The 18,039-nt window shown below is 46.8% G+C and overlaps 2 protein-coding genes across 5 annotated transcripts in view; both read right to left on the reverse strand.

Moving 5' to 3' along the window:
* FGF12 (fibroblast growth factor 12) overlaps positions 1-758 on the reverse strand; it is a 223,109-nt gene extending 222,351 nt beyond the window's left edge. The window contains exon 1 of one of the 2 annotated variants that reach the window (XM_068691764.1): positions 639-758. The gene's annotated coding sequence lies outside the window, so the exon portion shown is untranslated. The remainder of the gene's footprint in view (positions 1-638) is intronic. The other variant, XM_068691767.1, reaches the window with a different exon arrangement.
* A 7,516-nt stretch (positions 759-8,274) lies between these two features.
* Positions 8,275-18,039, reverse strand: part of MB21D2 (Mab-21 domain containing 2) — a 91,160-nt gene continuing 81,395 nt past the window's right edge. For all 3 annotated transcript variants that reach the window (XM_068692020.1, XM_068692021.1, XM_068692019.1), the window contains one exon: positions 8,275-11,961. In XM_068692020.1, coding sequence (XP_068548121.1) covers positions 10,697-11,959 — 1,263 coding nt within the window. In that variant the 5' untranslated portion in view covers positions 11,960-11,961 and the 3' untranslated portion in view covers positions 8,275-10,696. The remainder of the gene's footprint in view (positions 11,962-18,039) is intronic.

The raw sequence follows: 18,039 nt of genomic DNA on the forward strand, positions 1-18,039 counted from the left end.
CCGTGATGCCTTGCAAGGGTTTAAGGACACCAAGAAATACCTGCTGGTAGCCAGCTTATTAGCAATAATAGCAAGTAAACTTGATAGTGGTCCAAGATATGTCCTTTCTTTACAACCTGACCACATTCTTCCTCAGAGATGAAGACATGCAGGTGCTGAGGCACTATTACCACACAAGGAACAACCACCTTCAGACATCTTAAGCCCAGCAGCATTTCCTAGGCTTCAACACCAACCAAATCTCCCCTACTGCTGTTTTATTACCTTGGCCCTTCCACAGTGGAAGGCCAGGCAGCAGGCAGGTGTTACTTCCAGCATGCTTAAGGCTGGCTCTGGCTCTCCAGGCCCACCAGCTCCTGGCACACACAGCCAAGCCCTGGCCTTTCCCCATACTCGCTCACAAGTTTGCTTCCAGCTTTGTTAAAATTTCCTGTTAACAAAATAATCAAAGGGAAAGGGGAGAAAGGCCACCCACATCCTTTAAGATGACAATTTTCACCACTTCACAGTTCAGGGTTCAGCCTTATCACAACCACAGCACCTACCCAAATCTTCTCAGAAGCCCAGGCCCAGGATTCAGGACCTGCTCCTTATTTTGTACACAGATTCATGCTAATTCCACTTAAAAGCTCACTTACTTCTCAGTCCATCGCTGGCTGTCCTCTCTCTGCAGGTCCCACCATCCCTTGGAGCAGAAACCCAGCAGCATGATCCTCATGCTGCCTTCCCTTCCTCCTTTATAACCTGTGCCACCAAATGGCCGCTAGCACAGACCCCCCTCACCTGTGCCGCTGCACCCAGGTGGCTGAGCCCCTGGTATGAACTGTCCACAGCTGCTGCGTGTGTGACGAAGGGTTACTGGGCAGAAGGAAATAAGACAGGGGATTTTCTCCTGTTCTACTTCTTTGTGCCTTATGGAGGGGAAGGAGGCCAGTACTGCTGTGAAGCTCAGCCACCGCTGTTGTTACTCCAGCTTGCAGATAGAGTAAGGATTGGATCCCAGACCCTCGGGGCCTGTCATAACATTGTTCTCTCTCCATGCTTCAGCTGTGTGTTCAGAGCTAATGAATTGGCTTTTAACACCAGCAAATTCCAGGTCTGGCCACTGGTAACCCTGAGTTCACACAGGTCCCATTAATCTGCTACAAGCAGCAGGTGCTAAGCTACTGGGGCAGGCAGGGCCCAGGTTCAGGATGAGCACGGGGGCAGCAAATGACAGTGTCAGGCACAGGGTGCCCAGGAGCTCTGCAGAAGGACATAATGCCCCTGCATGAGTCCTGCCCATGATCTGAACCAGGGGCACATGTGCCTGCTCCGGTCCGTGTCAGGGTAGGGGTCCGTAGGCACTAAGCAGCTGGGGGTGACAACCCACTGGCTGTGTCACAGTGTGCCCATCTGCTCTTGGGAGTGTGCACAACCCACGCTTGTCCCAAAAAGAGAGGAGTTATTTTGCTAATTTTGGCTGCTGCTACCATCTCCAATTTCTGCAACTTTTTTTTTTTTTTTCCCTTAAGATATGCAAACCATGAGCAAACAACAGGAAATGCTGGCAATCATTTAGCAAATTGAGCAGTCAATCTTATTTCTTTGCTCATTTGAGCAGGCGTGCTCTCTGGTGAGTATTAGCGTTTGCATAAGGAACATTAGAGCTGCACTTAGCAGTTTCAGCCGCTGCAGTTCCTGCTATTGATTGCTACCATTCAAGCACAGCTCTAATGCATGTCAGCAGACATAAGCTAGGAGGCAGCTATGTCCCCACTGGGAGCAATGATATATTATCACTCTCTTCAAATGAACCTGGAGAAATTCTATATATATTTAACAGAAATTCCTGGCTCTACCTGCCTGCTAGGGAATTTCAGTGGCTGCAGTAGTACAAATCAACAGAATGTGTGAGGAGAATGAAAATTGGGTACTAAAAGTGAGTTATGCATAGAGGAGATATTCTACAAACAAATTCATGAATTCTACCCCACCCACTCCTCCCATCCCCCGTCTTCTTTGAATTCAGACTGGCAAATGTGGACATTTGCTGAAGTCCTGTGTGTAAAACAGAACAGCAGAGATCTTCTCCATCATCACCCTGGCCATCAAAATGTTTGATATTGCCAGGCACGTGAAAGGACAAGGCCACAGGCAGACAACAGCAGGCTATTTCCAGTAAGAGCCGTGTGCCTGCAGCACTGCTGCGAGGCTTTGTTCCTATTTAGATTTGTAAGCAGAGTGGATATTTCCAAGCTGGCGAATGTTGTGTAGTCGAGAGATACCTGAGCTGGCGCTAAAAGAGCTCTTCCCAGAAACAGAAGCTGCATGGGGTCTAATTAGTGCAGCCGAAGGGAAGAGCAGATCAGCATGTGTGGAGAGCAGCAGCAGCAGCAGAGCCGCCCTGGCTGCTGGTCCCACGTGGAGCTGTGCTGTGTGGGCACACCGGCTCTTTCTTCAGCAGGGACTGCGCTTGCTGGGAAGATGCACTCAGTGTTCCTCGGCAGGCAGCTCGCTGGATGTGGTTAGCTGAGAGCGTTGTGATAAATAAATCCCACCCCCGGTCACAAATCAACTGCAGCAATTCATAACCCCCTGAGCTTTGCGCAAAGATATGTTGAGTTCTTTAAGCCATGTGCAGCTGTATAACTGGAGTTTTTCATGCCTGAAATAAAAGCAGTTGACAGGACTGGGCCACTGGGACAGCCAGGCTCCAAGCGGACACGATCACATAGATGTCCCCTCTGCTCTGCCACACCCAGTGCCTCCAGAGCATCACCGAAACCCTGCTGTGCGTGCTGGTGTGCGAAGGCAAGGCAGGGCAGGAAGGACAAACCAGGCAGGACCTCCTCTATAGACACCATAAAGACCCCTTGGCACATCGTATGGGAATTGCCTAACGTGTCTTGCCCTTACACTACTGCACTGCACTGTGTTCCTGTTTTTTTTTTGGGGGGGGCAGAAGTACTGAGGTGGGAAACATCTGCAGAGCTTCTCTAATCAGAACTTCTAAGGCATTGGTATAGAAAGAAACTGGAAGACTAAAAGCTTATAAAGTTCATTTTCCCTCTCAGCTTTGTTCTATGGAAGGACTGTCCACAATGCACTGGCTCTTAGGTGGTTTAAGTTTTTCCAAGGGAAAGAAGGTATTTTGGGGAGTGTATTTTTTTTTTAAACATCTACAGCTGTGTGGGCTTATATCAGATGCAGGCAAGAGACCTGCACTGTGTCTTGAGGGAGGAAGTGACAAGACCTGAGCTGATTCTCAGCCTTCAAAGCACAGCCTGTTTTCCAAGAAACCCCGCCGCTCCCATTTGTGCTGTGCTGCTCTCAGGCTGATTGCAGGGATGGGCAAAATAATCCTCATTACCCTGCTTTGCACTGTTCCAGCACTGCCCAGGCACGCACAGGTCTGTGCTTCCTACAGTCTTTTGTCTCCTGAAATAGGGTCCAAAATCACTCAGATCCTCCAAGACAGAGCCGTGGTGTCTCCACTGCAGTAAGAAGCAGAAGAGGAAAGCTCCAGGAACACAGGAGGGGTGTTAAGTTATCAGCCAGGAGCCTGGCTGGATTTCACATGTGGAGAAGCGTGTGTCTGCTTCACAGAGCTCTGCTTGTTCTCTTCCTGTACTGATTTCTTGTATTCATTAACAAATACACTTCTCTGGGCTAGGAAACAGCCCATGAGACAAGCCATGTCCCCCTGGGGGGAGTGCAGCCTGGAAGAACACCCATGTCTGTGATGGCCCAGTACTGGGCATTATTTAACCATAAAGCATCTCCCATCAGCATCCCCTGTCCTACTCCTCTTCCCAGTGATTTCAGAGGAAGATGCAGATTCCTTTCAAGCACAGAGCACTGAAGAGGCAAAACAGGCTGCTGGCTTATTTTGATCACACCTCTCTTCTCCAGAAAGCACCAAAACAGTCTTCCCTCCACGCAGTCCACTGCTGGGTTTCCACCTGCAGGGTGGGCTGCAAAGGGAACACAAGGATTGACTGGGTTGTCCTCATAGCTTGCTTTTACTTGGGAGAGCGTGATTTCTGTGTGTGCTGGACCAGCATGCCTGGCAGCCCTGCGCAGCGCTGTGCATCAGAAGAGCAAGCCAGCGCCTCTGAATTATTTACTCCAACTCACATGAACTTGTACTTCTCCTCCTTTTCTGCACAGTCACCATGACGCTCGCCACTTCATGAATAAGCTGGAGAGCCAGATGACAGACGATGAGGTTGCTGTAGATGATTATAACAAAAAATGACAATGCATTTATCCAGCTCCTTCGAGCAGCGTTTTATTCCCTTTTAATTCATTGTTGTGTAGCAGAACACCTCTGGAAAGTTTATTTAAAGATGTTTTGGAGGGGAGCACGGGGCAGGCTGGGTGCAATAGGGAAGGATCAGTTGGGCAAGGTTTGCTTTCCATCTCTCCTTGGCAGCTGGGTTTCACACTCTGTCTTAGCATGGGTTTTGATGCTGAGTAGAGCTGTGCCTTGGGGAAAGAACAACTGAAGAGCTAGCCTCGTACTACTGACCTGGTAACATCTGCCTTGGTGGACTTCCTGATCCTTTAGTCACAATGGGCTGACGGGATTTGGGACTGCTGGGTTCAGTTTCTACACTTCCCTTTGACTGATGGTCTTGTGCTTTTTCTGGAGGCTTTCTGTAACAACTTCACCCCATTGCTCCTTTCATTTCTGTTAGTAGAAGAGACAACGTTTGTGGAGCTAGCTGAAGTATTTAGCAATTTAACATCTAAATGTACTCAGAGCTGTCCAGGGGTTAAAGACATCACTTACAGGTGCCAGTTTTGCCACCAGCAGTTAACAAAATAATGAATATAGCACTGTGCACATCGATCAAGACTACACAAAACCATTGGCAGAGGGAACCTCAGATGAAAGCTAACTGGAGGCTGCAGGTTTGGGTGTTTTTGTACATGTACTGCACAGCGTGGCAGGCAGAAGGGAAACATGGCCCTCACAGAGACATTTGTTCCTGGGCCTCGTTCCTCATTGTCCTGACTCTTGTGCATTAGCTCGGTGGCTGCTGTGTGACACTCACAAGCTCCTGGACACAAGGGTGCCCTCCTGGCAGCACTGCTTGCAGAGCCTTCTGGTCACTATGCAGGTCACACTGTTGAGGCAAAGGTTAGATTTTGCAGTGGGCTCCCTCAAGGAAGGATCTTCTCATCTGTGCTGCTTCAGCAACTCTTGCAGCATCTCTTGATGTGGGAGGTGCAGGATGCTGCCCCCCAGTCTGCGGTCAGCTGCAGATTCAGACTCAGTGCACCCTGCAAGCACAACAGCCGCGTCTGCTCTGAGTGCTGGCTTACCCTGCAAAGGAGGCACAAGGTCAGGAAGGGGAGCTGGCTGGCTCGCACAACAGCACCTTGGCCTTTCTTCTCTAATCAGCTGAAGCTGTTAGCAGTGGCTATTAACATACTGTACGCACGAGCCTTGGCACGCAGGAGGCAGGAGAAGGACTCAAGGTCATTCATCCCTCAGGAGAAAAAAAAAAAAAAGTAAAAAAAAAAAAAAGTCCATTCCTTTCTTCGCACACTTCTGTTGTGAATTGGTTGGACAGATCATAAAATCCTCTTCCTGTCCTGCCAATGTCATGATGGGATGAAAAGCAGAAAGGAGCTTTGGAGATAAACAGATACGTTAATTAAAGTGTCTAATAACCTAAGCTAAATCTAAGATTTGTGCTCACTGAGGTAGGCAAACTCAGCTCACCTCTTTCTTCACCACATCCCAGAAAGAAAGCTGAAACAAAGGGGTCAGAGGAGACGAGCATCAGGGACAGAAATACCTGCTTGGGTGCCACTTCCACCTTGCACTACAGCTTGCTTAACACTTGAGAATCACGTATATCTTCAAACGGCTTCTCTCTTCCTAGCAAGACCTCATCCATGTCTTCCACGTTGATTATTCCTAACACACAAAATCTGAGGAGGAGAGACAAGTCAACTTGAAGAGCCTGATGCCCCCTGCATGCACCCACATCTCTGCTTGGCAAACCAGGCTGTCTGGTGAGCAAATGAGTGTGTGTTCCTCTACCACAGAAGGTCAGTAAGATAAAAATAACCCCCAAAAGCCCACATTCAGCTTGGAAGCACAGTGCTGAGGCAGGGACAATGATAATAGGAAGACACAATAGTTCCTCACATCAGCCCTAAAATTATAGCTTACTAATGGGCAACAGGGGAGGAGAAGGGATGGAGGACTATTTTGTCACTATTCTAAAAGCATTCAGAGGAAATAAATTGGAATCCATTTGACAGACAGTTCTCAAAATGTGCTAAATATAAAGCTGAATTTCCCTAAATAAAAAACATGACAGCAAGAGCCCATTGACCAGCAACTTTCTAATATATATACATATATATATTTTGCACCCTTACCCCCTCCACACTCTGCCCTCCTTGTTTAGCCTTTGCCCCTTAACGGTTATTTTCCTTTCTGGAGAGCTTAATCAGGAGCTATTAAAGACAGTAACTCTCTACGCTGAATAATGTTAAAAGTCCATTAGCTCACCCCAAGCAAGCTGGCAGGAGGGAGATGATGTACTTGCTGAAGTTGAACAAGCTATTTGCATGCTGAATATTTCTAATCACCGAGCAGTGCCAGGAGAATCTGAACATCACTGCACTCACTTGCCCAGTGACCTTTGAAACGCACTCGCTTTAATACAAAACTGAGCAGCAAAATATATCCCGTGCTGAACCTGCAAAAAGGGATGGATTTTTTTTATTTTATTTTATTTAATCAATTCTAGGTTACAACTATGCACACGCTAACAAAAAAGGAAAAAAGAAAAAAAAAAATCATTAGCAGTCTATCTTCCCTTTCCCTCTGCCACATTTACTTGTACTATACATGGTTGCTTGCATTATGCATGGGTTAATAAAAGATGACAGATATCTACTTACTTTTTACCTGATCACAATCAAGTTGATCCTGCAAAGAATACACACTCATTTTCAAGCACATTTTCAAGTCCCAGTGGACGTCAATGGGATTTGTAATCTGTCCCATGGCCCCTTAGTCCCAACTTTTGTGCTTCCATCACTGACCCGTCTCTTTGTAGCAGACAAGTCTGTCTCACAAGGTACTATCATCCTCCATAAGGACACCAAATGCAGAAGGGGGCAGAGCTCAGGTGCCCCTGCCAAGCCCAGAACTGCTGTGGCTGCCAGAGCAAGGTTGCTTTCCACTGGAACAAAGCAGTCAGGGAAAGCCCAAGAATTTAAATCAAAATTAGAGCTATTTCTCACAGTGACAGAAGGAAAATAGGAAAGGCAGACCTTCAAAGAATAGCTCTTTCTTCGCCTAGTGGATGGTTAAATTACCAGTATATTGCTGAACCTCCTGCAATGAGTGACTGATGCCCAGCTGTAGCCTTCTAGTTACAGCACTGACATTTCTGCAGGCTGGAGTAGTGGAAAACATGAAGAAACTGATTTATCACAGCCAGCCAGAAGTGACTGAGGCTTCACATCGCATGCTCGAAGGAACAGAGGTTGCAGCCTTTCACAAAGCTCTTGGGCCCTCTGTTGTCTCTCTGTGCTCTGAGTACTCCCTGCCAAGCTGGAGCTTCTGCCAGCAGCTCAGGTATATACCCTTGCACAGACAGTCTCCCAGAAGTGACAACTGGAACCAGTCAAATGAGCTGTTTCTCCCATCCTGCTACTGGCCAGAAGCCCTGTGGAAACAGTAAAAGCAAAAGCTTGTCCCAGGGGTAGGACCACAGCCAGGATGCCCAGTGGGATGGGATGCTCTAAAGTTCGTGTGTGAAGCACTTTCAAGAACTCCCGAAGAGGAAAAGCACTGCAGTCCCCTCGAAACTTGCAGGAGGTAGTGAAGAGTAATAGGTCTTTGCTATCTAAACTACCTGAGTGCTCTAAATCCCACACAGAGACCTATGCATTTCACAAATCTTCCCTGACATGTACTAGGAGGCAAGAAGGGAGTAGGAGAGGGAGAAAACTGAGTCTTTGTTTGACACAGCACACACCACCTCTCCGGGCTGACGACATTTCATTAAGCAGAGCTGTAACTATGCGGAAAGGAGCAAATACTAGACTGAGAATCAAAAGCACCTGGAGATTAGGATTCTGCCTCTTTGGAGGACAGACAACCCAGGCAGAGGACACAGTGCTTCCCCAGACCTACCTGGGAAACTGCTTTCCAGTCTGGTAAAAGGCCAAGTCTACATTCCCCCCACAAAAACACACACACACACACACACACACACACACCTTTTCCTCATAATGCATGAAGACCAAGATGGATACTTTTCAAAATGTTTTTTAATTAAAACCAAAAAGAAAGGAGCACACACCAGAGCTTGACGTGGGCTAGCCAAACCGCTGGTCCTCGGGACGTTGAAGTGGCATGAGGAAGGCTGAGAGCTGTGCTCCTGCGCAACGCAGGAGCAGCGGCACAGACGCTGGGGCTCCCAGGAAAGCACCCTGCCTGCCGGAGGGCTTTCTGCTGAGCAGATCTCTCACGTGGCGATGGGAAGTGGCATCCTGGAGCCCAGCCTCTTTTCCCAACAGACAGAAAGAAGTGCTGGAGACAGGGGAAAAGACGGTTTCAATGAATCTGCATTTTCAAAGCGCTTCTGGAGAGGATTCCCAGATGGTTCTTTTGCCCCTGCTGGCAGGCTACACGGCTTTACAGAGACTCATCTTTGGCAGTAGCCACGCTGGTAGGACCCAGTTCTGCTTCCACTGAAGTCAATTCATGTCCTTCCCTAGCCATAACTGCAGCTGCACCGGGGCTCACCATCACCAGCCGATTGTGCTTTAAGGTTAAATCCTCATCCAACGTCCATCTAGCCAACAGCTCCTGGGAGCTTCTTCATGCTCATGTGTACCAGTAGATTCAGGTAAATGTGAACATCTTGGCTGCAGCAATGAGATAAACTTTTCAAGCATGCCCAAGAGATGGAGGAGCCAAAAATTAATTTTAGGTTATGACCTGGGCACTAGATCAGGTATTGAAACCTCCCTGCTATCTAATAAAGGAATGCAGTTTCCAAAGCTGCTGGTGTGTTGCTCCACCAGCCTGGTTTCTTTACTGGACAGGCTGGGCTAAAGAAGTGACACATTTTTCACACACAATTTTTATCTGTTAGAATTTACTAGATACGCTCCTCATTTGTCTGCCACATATTTAAAAAATACTTCAACCTGCTCTAATAATCACATTTTAAAACATGCATCAAGTTTGGATCAGAACAGCTTCTCTGGGAAAATCAGTAAGCCCAAATTGCTGATTTAAGGCCTAAATATCAGTCACTGGCCAGCCAGCCACAAAAAAGCCACTCTATCCTTGAAGTTGGAATCCTTGGAATTATTTTTATGCTTGGAATTATTATCCTTGGTATGGTTATTATCCTTGGAATATTTTTTTTGGCTCAGACTAACCCTTGTTAGCGTTGCACTACAAGTTTATGTGCAAACAACTTCTGCAGACACGAGACCAAGGTAAGATCTCGTATGTCCCAGGGTAAGTCAGAAAAGTCCACAGGAGTCACGGGACTAGTAACTGCCGTAAGGGATCAGGCCTAATGCATGCATCAGAGAAGCAAGGTAGCTCCTTTGCTCGAGGTCTGGCTGATTCACTTTGCACACACCACTGCTTTAGCATTAAGTCCTTATCTAATGGCAAACCTGTTTCAACAACATGCAATACATATCAAGGCAATATGCACTGCAACACACAATACGCATCCAAAGAAATATGCCAATGCAAAATTCTGACTTCTCAAACATAGCAGGGCTAACAAGGAAGTCTTTTACAAAAGACAATCAAGAAATCACCTGAAACCATGAGACCCAAAGGGCCTCAAGCAACCGGTACCTAATAACAGATGCTAATTCATGAAAGAAACACAAACAGTGGGGCTGAGGTAATGGCAGAGATTTCATTAGTGCAATTAACATTTATAATGGTATGTTCTTTAATAGAATTTAAATAAGGCTTTGAATAATTACACACACTAAAACTAACATTCCATAACCTTATTCCGCATGGAAAAGCAGCAGAAACAACCCTCTGAACTGTACAGGGTCCAATTATGAACAATTACATTCAAAAAGTAGATCAAAACAGAAACAACTCTTCCCCCCAAAAGCATCAACATCTCTAAAGTCAACTTCCTCCCCTAGTGTGAGAAGTGTGAAAACAGATGAACTGGGCTTCAGCCCAGTAGATTTGGCCTCATCAAATTACCAGGAGTGCTTTCCAACCCAGAGTCTCTCTCATTTCTTCAGGGTCATGGAAGCTCGAGGAAAAAAAAATGTAAATTTCCTAAGCAGCGGAAGGTGAATGCTCCCTTCCGGGGGCCCAACAGTATTTATTAATTATGGAAGCTTGAAAAAAAAATTCTATATAACACTGGTATATGTGTTTATGGTGCCTGTCCTCCTTTAGAAACTACTCACAGACAACGGGGATGGGTGCGTGAAAAAAAAAAATCAAAGCAGCATATGAAATAGTAATATACTGTTTCAAAATCTGCACCGTCCTGCAGAACCAGGAATTATAATTTATTCAGATTGTTCTCAACAGATCCAATCTACGCTGGATATGTAAAAAACAAGAGACTAAGTCATCAAGGAAAACCAACTGAAAAAAAACTGCACACTGTTTTGTTTTTAAAAAAATGAAACAAAAGAAAAAATCCCAAGAAACATTGATGAAAGCTCAGAAAAATTTGTCGTCGATTCTGAAGTGGGGCCTTGTGACATCATCTGGGTTAATGAAGACAGAGATGGACTTCCCTGGGTTCTCAGTCACTAGCTGCTGCAACTTTTTGGCTAGTCGGTCATCGGGCTGGTTGGGGTCCCCTCCGTCTGACTGCGGGGAGGGGATGCTGGTGGTGCTGCCTCGCCGCTGGAGCTCGAGCGTGAGCCGGTTGGCTGCTTTGACGTGCTCGATGGCAGTTCGAAGGTGTTCGGCAGGGTCTGAGCGGACCGAGGACAGCTTCCGCGCGTGCAGCATGACGGTTTCTTCAGAGAGGTGCTCCAGCATGTTGCACTGGGGGATGAAGTAGTTAGGGCACATCTTGTTGACCAAGCAGTGCTGGAGGTCATCGATGAGACCCAGGAGGAAGTGGGCGGCGTAATCCTCCTGGGCCAAGTAATTGGCAGGTAGCCTGTCACACGCCCACAGCATCATGCTCCGCAAGTGGTACGGGCTGATGGCTTTGGGGCGGGACAGCAACTTGATGATGATAGCTTTGCAGGCCTGATAGGCTTGCATGAGGCTGCTGGAGATGCACTTTTTCAGCTGCACTTCACTTCTGGCAAATGACAGCCTCCATTCATTGTCCTTCTTCCCCTTGTAGGAACACGCAGGCACTAAGTAAAATCCACTTATGACTTCCTCCTCTGTGATCTTCCCATCCCAGAAGTGGTTCTCCATCAGCCAGCTCTGCGCCACAGCTGGCCAGCCTTTGAAGGACACGACAGGAACAATGTCATACAGCATGCGGCTGCTGCCCACTCCCAAAATGATGGATATGATAGTCCCATTCTTCTCTACCTTCTCCACCTTTGGCATCCCTCGCTGAGGCTTTTTCTGGATCTCAGAGAGGACAATGCTAATGGAGTCATAGAACCAGTCTGCGACTTTCGTTGGGGAGAAGAAGTAATTGGTAGCTCCGTTGATATGGTCCACGATCGTGCAGCAGTCCTTCCATTTGCTGATGGTTCCCTCGTCAAAGAGCCGCAGGCTCAGCCAGGAGTGGCACAACGCTGAGTGGCGCATGTCCAGCGTGACTGGTTGGTTGCGGTCATGCAGCTTCAGCGCGGGCACAAGCAGGGTGAAGTCCATGTCATAGTCTGTGCCTCGGGCATACACATTCAGCTCATCAAGGTCAATGTCCACCACACCTTCCCGCACGCCGCCTGAGAGCAGCAGGTACTCATTGGCTACAGGCAGCTTCTGGTCAAGTTTCTGAACCATGCCTGCAAAAGAGAGAAAGAGGAATCCTTCCGTGAGAAGGCAAACAGATTTGAGATACAGGATTTAAACAGGACTAAAACCCATCCCATGCTCAGCAGGAAAATAACCCCACCGGGGTATCCATCACTGTTAATGTGACACAAACATATATCAGGCCAACTTTTAGTCCACCCAACTCAAGGCAGGGCCATCCCTGCACTCCTGGGAATCGCTGAAGACCATCCTAAACATCATATCAGGAGCAATGGAAAAAAGCAAAAGTCTCTGTAAAAATACAGCAACGGTGTTTCAAGTACTAAATTCTTAAGAAGAAAACATCTTGTGGCAATATTTGGTGTTCCTGTCCAATCCTCCATGTGAAATTCCTTGTAAAATATACTTTACCTGTTTTATTGCTTCCAAGAGCACCAGACTCAGTTCATTTTCTGCCATGACCTGGGATGATTTTCCAGCCAGGCAGGTAAGGGCATAACCCTTTTCATTTCATGCAGCTCCAGAGGTTGCAGGAGAAGGAAATAGCTCTGGAGGAGTGCTAAGAAACTTCTCCTGCTAAGACCTGAGCTAATCCCATTTTGCAATCTTGCCACATGCTGCCGCGTGCTGCCCCATTCATCCTTAAAGAATAATAACCAAGAAAAGCTTCTGTCAACCTCAAAGACATTTTTTGAAGCTAAGATACACATTGAACTACATTAACCTATGGAGCACAAAGCCTTGCCAAGGTCAAGTGAGTGTCAGTCTCCTTCCTTGCACCCAGAAGAGTGGGATATCTAAAGGGTACCTAAATCAATATGATTTCTGGAGACAGTACTGACACAGCCTCCAAACCCTGCCATTGAACCTGTGGAAGCAGTGCACTGCTTTAGACCCTAGTCGATCCTTGGTGCTGTAGACACCAGTCACAAGTTGTGTTTGAGACCCAGAGGGTGGAGGCTGGGACAATCACATCACAAGGATAGGGAGCAGTTGCTTCTTCCCAAGCATACAAGTCAGTGCTAACCCTTGTCGTGGGGCAGCACAGCTATTCAGGATTTGTGGTGTCCCAATGGCCCATCCTGCCTCTACACTGATCAAGAATTTTTCACTCAGGATTGTGATTTTGTGGCACCCACCATACAGATATGCAGATGATCCTGAGCAAGACAGACAAAACATGACCATCCTATAGAATAAACTGTTCAAACCTACAAAATTCAATGAAGGATGCATTTTTCTAAATATATATATATATATTAATTCCAGGGATAAAAAACAAAGTGAAGTTCTGTACTGTTCTCTTTGCATCAAAACTTCTATCCTATGTTATAGTCAGAACCTTTGACTGAAAAAGATCATATAATTTTCTGAAAGGGAGAGATTCTCCACTGGGGAATCTACTCTAGGATGAGTTGCTCTCTGTGACCAGAAGAGATCCTCTGTTCTTATGCAGAAGCAATAAGGCTGATGAACTGACCTCATTCAGTCAACAGCAAGTGAGACTGAAGTCTTGCCATTTTGAACACCCCAAGCTCATCTGCTGGGAAAACAATAAAGAAGCTCCAGGACACACATGATCTACCTCCAAAGCCAGATGAGAGCAGGAGCCACTCCTGCAATGTTAATTCTACGCCAGCTAACAGTGCCCCTGACTTCATTGGCACAAAGCAGAGGTTGCACTGGATGAAGCCTGGGCAGCTGGCTCTACTGCCAGAGGGGTAGCAAAACACCAGCTAGCAGAGAAGAGGCTTCTGCTGCTGGTGAGTGGAAAGCATTTTGGTAAGAACTATCCCACAGAGTCAGAGCCACTGCTGTCTAAGCACTGTCACGCAGACACTCCCACAGAAGAGACACTTCTCTTCCTTACAAGAGAGAAAGAAAAGAACACCAGTTTCAAATGTCCTTGCAACAGGGAATACTTTCTGCCCACAGAATGCTCTTTACACTTCCTCTAGAGAGAGGATGTTTGTTGTGTTCTTCGTTAAGTCCAGTTTGCAAGGCTAAAGACTCCTGGAAGGGAAAGGTGCAGTACACTGCCAGTAAGTCACTTGTTTTTCTCCCTCCAGAACTCTAGATCTACCAGCAAAGGAGGAACATAAAAAAAAAAATCAGGCAATGGCTACAGGAAATGACCTGATACATCATCAAAATCTCTCTACCTGAATGGCTGCAGAGTTTAAATCCAAACCCTTGAGCCATGCCTGTCACAAATTTTCCCCTCCAAGGCCTTGACCAGGAACATCTGCAGCTCTGCCACAGAGCTAGAAAAGGAATTTCTGCTAACAGGTCACAGCAGCATCACTGATCCAATTAAAGCTGTGGAACAAGGGGTTGAGATGAGGTCCCTTTGAGGAAAATATATTTAGAATAAGCATAGAATGTTCTATAAATAGTTGGGACAGCCAAAATCAGGATACAGTAAGGCTTTGGGGGTTTGCGGTATGTTCAGACTGACCCCCTTACTCACAGATCTATTTGATATGTGAAAGGATTTCAAGGAATCTCGTTAGCCAGCACTGCATGGCATACACTACCCTGGCACCAAGCTTTCATCCCAAGTTCCAACAACCCAAAAGCAAGCTGCGAGAACCACGTGCGTGCACAGCAGAAGCAGGTACTCCAGCTCAGCAAGCATGCAAGTGCAAGTATGTAGAAAAGTAATCAAGATTGGTACTTGACCCAAGTACTTAAGATAAGAGCACCAGAGAGCCATTGGGATTCTCATCTTCCTATCTTCGTACCATGAGCAGCCAGGAGGGGTTACGGATAACCTTGTGGAAGTTGTAGAAGCCCTGTGGAGTTGTCTGTTAAGGATTGAACCCAGAACTTGTAGGGTCAAACGCAGGATTTTTATCTTAGCAGAAGCACCAGCTCTCATGGCACCAGAGGAGGCTTACAAATGTTTAAGAAGACTCTTGCTGCTACTAGGAAAAACAATTTGCAGCCATACCTTGCATAATGTTCTTTTGAAAAGGTTGTTTGGCAAAGCTGGCATCTCACTAAGAGATCTGTGTTCACTTACTACTTCTGCCTGGAGTGCCTTAAAGAAGCTGTTTTCTTAGTCATATAACCAGCTTAAGACCTTCCCAAGATACAAAACTCAGCATCATAACAAGTAACTGAGTAACTAAGCCTACAAGCATGAGCAAAGCAGAGAATCTGACAAAATAAGAAAGCGAAACTGAAGGCCTGGCTCACTGGTTAGTTTACTAAGCAGTCAATTCAGAGTGGTGCAGGTGAGCAAATGAGGTCTACAGAGAGGTGTTCACTCCTTTGCTGTTCCTTCAGTGGCAGGAAAATAGGATTTATTTTTACTCCATGCACTGAGATACAAGGAGAAGAAAAAAAGGACAGAGAAGAGATTTTGCTTTTACATAACAACTAGATTTGGGATACATCCTTGAATGAACTGGGACTCTGATGCACATGACACAGAGACTGTTCTGTCCATTAAAAAAAAAAAAAAAAAGCAATGCAAAGATGTTCTCCAGCCACTACAGAATTTCAGATGAACTCATTTCATAGCCTTCATGGTATGTGCTGGGATCTGATGATATTTCATGAGCAGCTTCATGTAAATATGGAGGAACTTACAGACCTGTCTTAGAAGAAACTGACCACAAGAAAATTACACAAAAACTTATTTCTAACATATGCATTTCCTTATTTTGTGTTCCTTCCTGATGCCTTCCTTCCTGAGGCCTTATATACATAGCCATTACCATTAAGAGAATGTAAGCAGAAAAGTACCGCTCCGTTAGTCTGACCTAGTCTCATCAAACTGAGCGTGGAGATGTCCAGGGCAGTCACTGAATTACAGGACACTTCTGCTGCATGTGAAATAGAAAGGGGTCAAAAGAGCACTGGGGTGCTCAGAAAGGCTCCACAAAGGAGGATCTTTCAGAACCTCACATGCCGCAAAAACACACCACAGGAGTGCTTCTGGGAGCCAAGCCTGACCCAGGCACTAACTCTGCACTGCTCCCCGCTCCACCTTACACCCCAGTGCCTGCAGCTGCAAACACCTTGCTCACATTCCACATCAGCCTGCTGGGAAGGAGGCAGCCCAAACACTGCACAGCCTCCACTTTCCTCCTGCACAGCCTGCGGTGCTCCCTGCAAGCTATGGGGACCCAGAGTTACTGTAACATCCCTGTCATTGCAGACTTTCTATGCCAGGAAAGGTTTGCAAGCTTGCTCTGGAAGCTAATGTGGTCTCTCCCGTATCATCTTTAAAGTCTTAGGACTGCACATGTGTTTTATACATCAACAGCACAGGAAGCAACACGAGGCTACTAAACCACAAAGATACCGAGAAGGACCCCAGGTTAACAGCAAGGGGCTGCAGCCCCCAGGCAGCTGCACAGGGGAACTGAGCAAGGAAAAGTGATGTTAGCCAGCTGCTGCTCCTCATTGCCAAGCTTTCTCTGCTCACCTCTGGACTTCACCATCTAATCTGATCTGAGAAGTTCTGCACAACATCAGCTGTTACAAATAGCTGCAGCACAGAACAAACATGCCCAGTTCCTGCCCTTTGGCCCCGCACCGGAGTTGAGAAGAAGCTGGGGGGTCCCCTCTCCAACCACACTCAGGCACAAAGCGCTGTGGGTTCAGCCCAGGGACAGGGTGCAGCCTGTGAAGGATCAGAGGAACTTTGATACCCAAATGCTTTACATACTTAACATGCATACATTGATTGAAGGCTGGGAAGGGAGGACTGGACAAAACTGGCAACGTCCTTCACCCAGCTCCTTTCTTTCACACGCACCAGGAAAGAGCCTACAGAATTAGAGCTGAGGTTTCTCTTGTGAAATCCAACACCCGAGCTGGTATTCTCACCGATATCTTCTTGCCCCAGCTCCGTCTTACTTTGCAGGTAACTTGATTTCCACAAAGCAAGGGAGTCAGATGCTCATTTCCTCAATCAATAGCAATGATGTGGTGTTCTGGCACGAATCATTGGTTGACCTTGCATTTAAAGCCTGCCCTCTCCAAACCATTAGCCTGTGCTCTAACAGAAGTCTCCTGTTACTTGCAGCCAGCATTGCGCAGACCTGCCTATTGTCTTGAGCAACATTTTTTAGTAATCGTATTGAAAGAGAAAGAAAGAGAGTATCAGACTGCTGCAACTGCACCCCCAACACCTGCGAAGAAACATAGCTAGCTCCCCCTCATAGAAGAAATCAGCCTGAATTCCCCCTGACATCAACAGGGCTCTGTGTTTAAATTCTCCTGTAGACCCACCCAGGGCAGACCCATCCAAGGTGCCAGGGACAAGCAAACTCCCCCACAAGAAAGCTCTCCCAAGGGGTTCCAGGAAGGAACCACATCCCTGAGGAGACAGAAATGCTAGAAGCAGTTTTTATTCAATAGATTTTATTTGCCCTCAGTTGTTCAGCACTTCAGCAAGAGTCCCATGTAGGGAAGCTTGGTCTGTGGAACCACATGCCCCAGCTCCAGGTGTGTTTTCTGAGATATGCAGAAATATCTAACAGGGAAACTTGCCATGCTTTGTTGGGAAGAATACCTGAGCCCACCTGTTGGCAGGAGCTGATTTACCAGCTGTCAAAGGCAGGGGTAGGACCCATTCCTTCCACTAGGGTGGCCAAAAACACTATGCTGGGTGCTTGGCACCCTCATCCCCTGGCAACCTAGGAAGCAGCCACATACAAGGGATCATCCTTATAAAATGAACTCTTCTACAGGGAGGGCCAGGGATCACCCTTGTACACCACTTTGCCTCCCTTCTTTACTCGGGTTAATCTGTCCAAAGGACCCAGCAGAATCAGAGCTCTCGAGTCCATCCCAGTTGTACCCAGTTCGATGCTTAACATTGGGTCTGTCTTTTTTCTTCTGTATAAAACCACTGCCCTCCTTAGCACCAAAAGCTAAGGAAGTCTGACCTCCAGCATGCTCAAAAAGTTCTTGGAAGTGCTCAGACAGCATTGAACACACACCAGATGTTACCAGCAGAGAAACAAATTGTGAGCTCGTGATAAATCTCAGGATCCTTCACTTCGGCCAGCAAATTCTTAACCCTGACTGCCGAAAGAAATCCTATGAAACCCCAAGCTAGTCAAAAACAAAAAGCTTTTGTCGTTTTT

This window comes from Anas acuta, chromosome 9, assembly GCF_963932015.1.
Source record: "Anas acuta chromosome 9, bAnaAcu1.1, whole genome shotgun sequence".
In the NCBI taxonomy this organism is placed as follows: Eukaryota; Metazoa; Chordata; class Aves; order Anseriformes; family Anatidae; genus Anas; species Anas acuta.